Here is a 2683-nt window from a genome sequence, read left to right as displayed (position 1 = left end):
TCCCCCCCCCCACACACACACACACACACACACACACACACACACACACACACACACGGGGCATATGCCCTATAGCAAAACTTAAAAAAAAAGAGGGGGGGGCATTATTTAGGTACTTCCTAGAATTGATCCATCTACAAGCAAATTAAGGGAACTGAAATAATTTGAAATAACTTTCTTTAAGTCTACAAGACTCATCTTGCTGTCCTTTTTCAGCCAAACTAGAGCTAAGCTGAAATCACTACAAAAAAGCCCCAACACTGGGTAGAGCCTGAGAATACAGCAAGGATGAGGACAGCCACGCAATAGGTTACATCACTTCCGGCAGTACAGATTAGTACAGATCCTAGATCCTCCTGGAATCTAGATTGATTACCCTAGCCCAGAGGACACCTCAATAATCACCTGAGAAACAAATATCCATTTGATTATAATCACTGTCCCACTCGCCAGGAACTTCAATTCCATACAACCAATCTGGGATAGCTGACTCCTCTTATCATATCACCACCCACTCTGCCACTCCCACCCAAATGCAGGAGAATTAGATTTTAAGAAAGATAGAGAAATCCTTTTTAATTTGAAGGCTGCTATAAATTAAATATCACCTAGAAACTTAATGACCCTAAAGTATTAAGATAATCAGTCAAGAGAATCAAATAGGAGGTTAACTGTTCAAAACCAATCCCATTAAGATAAAAGAGCAATTATTTCATCTGGTAGTAAACATAGTTGCTTTTGGATTGTGTAAGGATCACTGCCAGCTCCTTTATACATAGAAAGTTAACAGGACAACGACTTACTTAGAACTCTCCTCTGAAAGAACAAAATAAATAATACAATATTATGAGGCCTACCTGATTTTAGTTGGAAAACTATCAATACATATTACTGCTCAGATTAAAATACTGCTTTGCACTCTGGATTCTAAATATGCCCTCAACTTTACAGTACCTCGAAAGTGGAAATTTGGAGTTGTAAATATACTTTAAGAAAACAGACCACCAACATAAAATATTTCTTCAAAAAAAAAAAGAATCTAAGTTTTGATATTGATTTGAAATACTTACAGATCTTACTAGCCAAAATACAAAAAAACTTTGTCAAGCACCAGTAACTAACCACTAACACTAGTGATGACTAATAAAATGGGGGCCTGAGGCAGAAAGCAAGAATTCAAAGCAAACAATTAGAGTAAGATAAACAACTCATTAAAACCATCTAAACTAAAGCAACATTAACTTAAGAAATCTACCTGACTACATTTTTCAATCTTAAAATCTTTTTGAAAACCATAAAAGCCCAGTGAATGAAACCAATCACTAAGTGAAGCAAACACAAGAACTAAAAATTCTTCAATTTCAGAGTCTGTATTAGCCCACAATTATTAGATGCATTAATTTCCTACTTCTCAAAACCTCCTATACACTATTATATAATAACTACAAATACACAATTGAAAAAGTGCCCAGCCCATGTAGTATTTTAGCAATATTTTCTAAAACAGGTTTGAAGGTTTGAAAGAATAGAGCAAGCAGAGTAAATGATAACTGATCACCAAAAGGCTGCTTGTTTCCTGGAGGGCAGAATTGGGAGGGGAACTTGAAAATATATTCACAAGGCAAATAACATATTTAAACAAACTGATTCATTCCTTAATTATTTACAAGCATATGTTTTAAAATGTACTTTTAACCTTTGGACAACCAAAGTGATAGCAGATACCTTAAAGCATTGTTGCCTGCATGTTAACATTACAGTCTAAATCCTTAACAAAATGCACATTATACATTTTCACAATCAAACACTACAGATATGGAAAGGCTTATATTCTCTAAATAAAGATGACCTTTTTTTCCACTCGTTTAAAGTTTCGGTTTTGCTTTTTAATCTATAATAGAAAACATCCCTTGTGGGACATTGTAAAGGGCAGACCCTCCTGTCAAGCCAGAAGGCTCAAACACAAAGACACTGAGCTAACCAAGTGCTGTAATTCTTCCAAACTGAGCCTCTCCACACCCCCTCCACCCTTCCCCCCAACAGATATGTCTATTAAATCAGTGTCTGTTCTCCCCCTCGCACAACAAAGAGAACTTCTCACCGCATGAAATTGCCGCTGAATGGACACCAGAAAGCAGGATTTGCATAATTCCTTCCAACGAAACCCTGTCGGGAAGGAGGGGATGAGGGGCCCAAGCGAACGGGTAGAAATCTCCTAGGTTCTGCTGGGGAAGACCAGGTTCCCAAGAACATGCCCCGCGGGGGGGCCGAGGAGGCTGGAATTCTGGGCCTCCCCGAGGACTGGGCGTGGGGGACAGAGGACGACGAGAGGGCATTTCCCCACACATCAGCAGCACCGAAGCAAAGACGGGAAATAACAATGCTGGAGGACGGGAGTCAGACACAGGGACGGACGGGGCTGGGGGCGGCGGGCGGAGCGGAGACACCACACGGGCCACTTACTTTTTGGAGGGGGGTTAAATATATGAGTTAAGCCCTTATAGTCCCGCCGGCCGCCGCACAGAGGGAAACGGGACCTTGGGAGAGAAAAACAGACAAAACACACAGTGTGAGAGGCGCAGCTCGGCCGCCCGGCCCCTCCCGGGGCGCCCCCGACCACGCTCCCTCCGGCCCGCGGGGGAGATGCCGCCGGGGCGGCCCGAGCCGGGAGGCGGGGGGCGGG

General features: G+C 42.2%; 1 protein-coding gene across 2 annotated transcripts in view; it reads right to left on the bottom strand.

Moving 5' to 3' along the window:
• Positions 1–2577, bottom strand: part of LCOR (ligand dependent nuclear receptor corepressor) — a 162209-nt gene extending 159632 nt beyond the window's left edge. The window contains exons 1-2 of one of the 2 annotated variants that reach the window (XM_014591148.2): positions 2464–2577; positions 2102–2166 (exon numbers count right to left, since the gene is read on the bottom strand). In XM_014591148.2, the coding sequence (XP_014446634.1) occupies positions 2102–2147 (46 nt within the window). In that variant the 5' untranslated portion in view covers positions 2148–2166; positions 2464–2577. The remainder of the gene's footprint in view (positions 1–2101; positions 2167–2463) is intronic. The other variant, XM_027775266.1, reaches the window with a different exon arrangement.
• Between the last annotated feature and the right edge of the window lie 106 nt (positions 2578–2683).

Source organism: Tupaia chinensis, unplaced genomic scaffold, assembly GCF_000334495.1.
Source record: "Tupaia chinensis unplaced genomic scaffold, TupChi_1.0 Scaffold000539_1, whole genome shotgun sequence".
Taxonomy (NCBI): domain Eukaryota; kingdom Metazoa; phylum Chordata; class Mammalia; order Scandentia; family Tupaiidae; genus Tupaia; species Tupaia belangeri.
The sequence above is the reverse complement of the archived record's forward strand: the minus strand, read 5'-3'. Positions and strand labels throughout refer to the sequence as shown.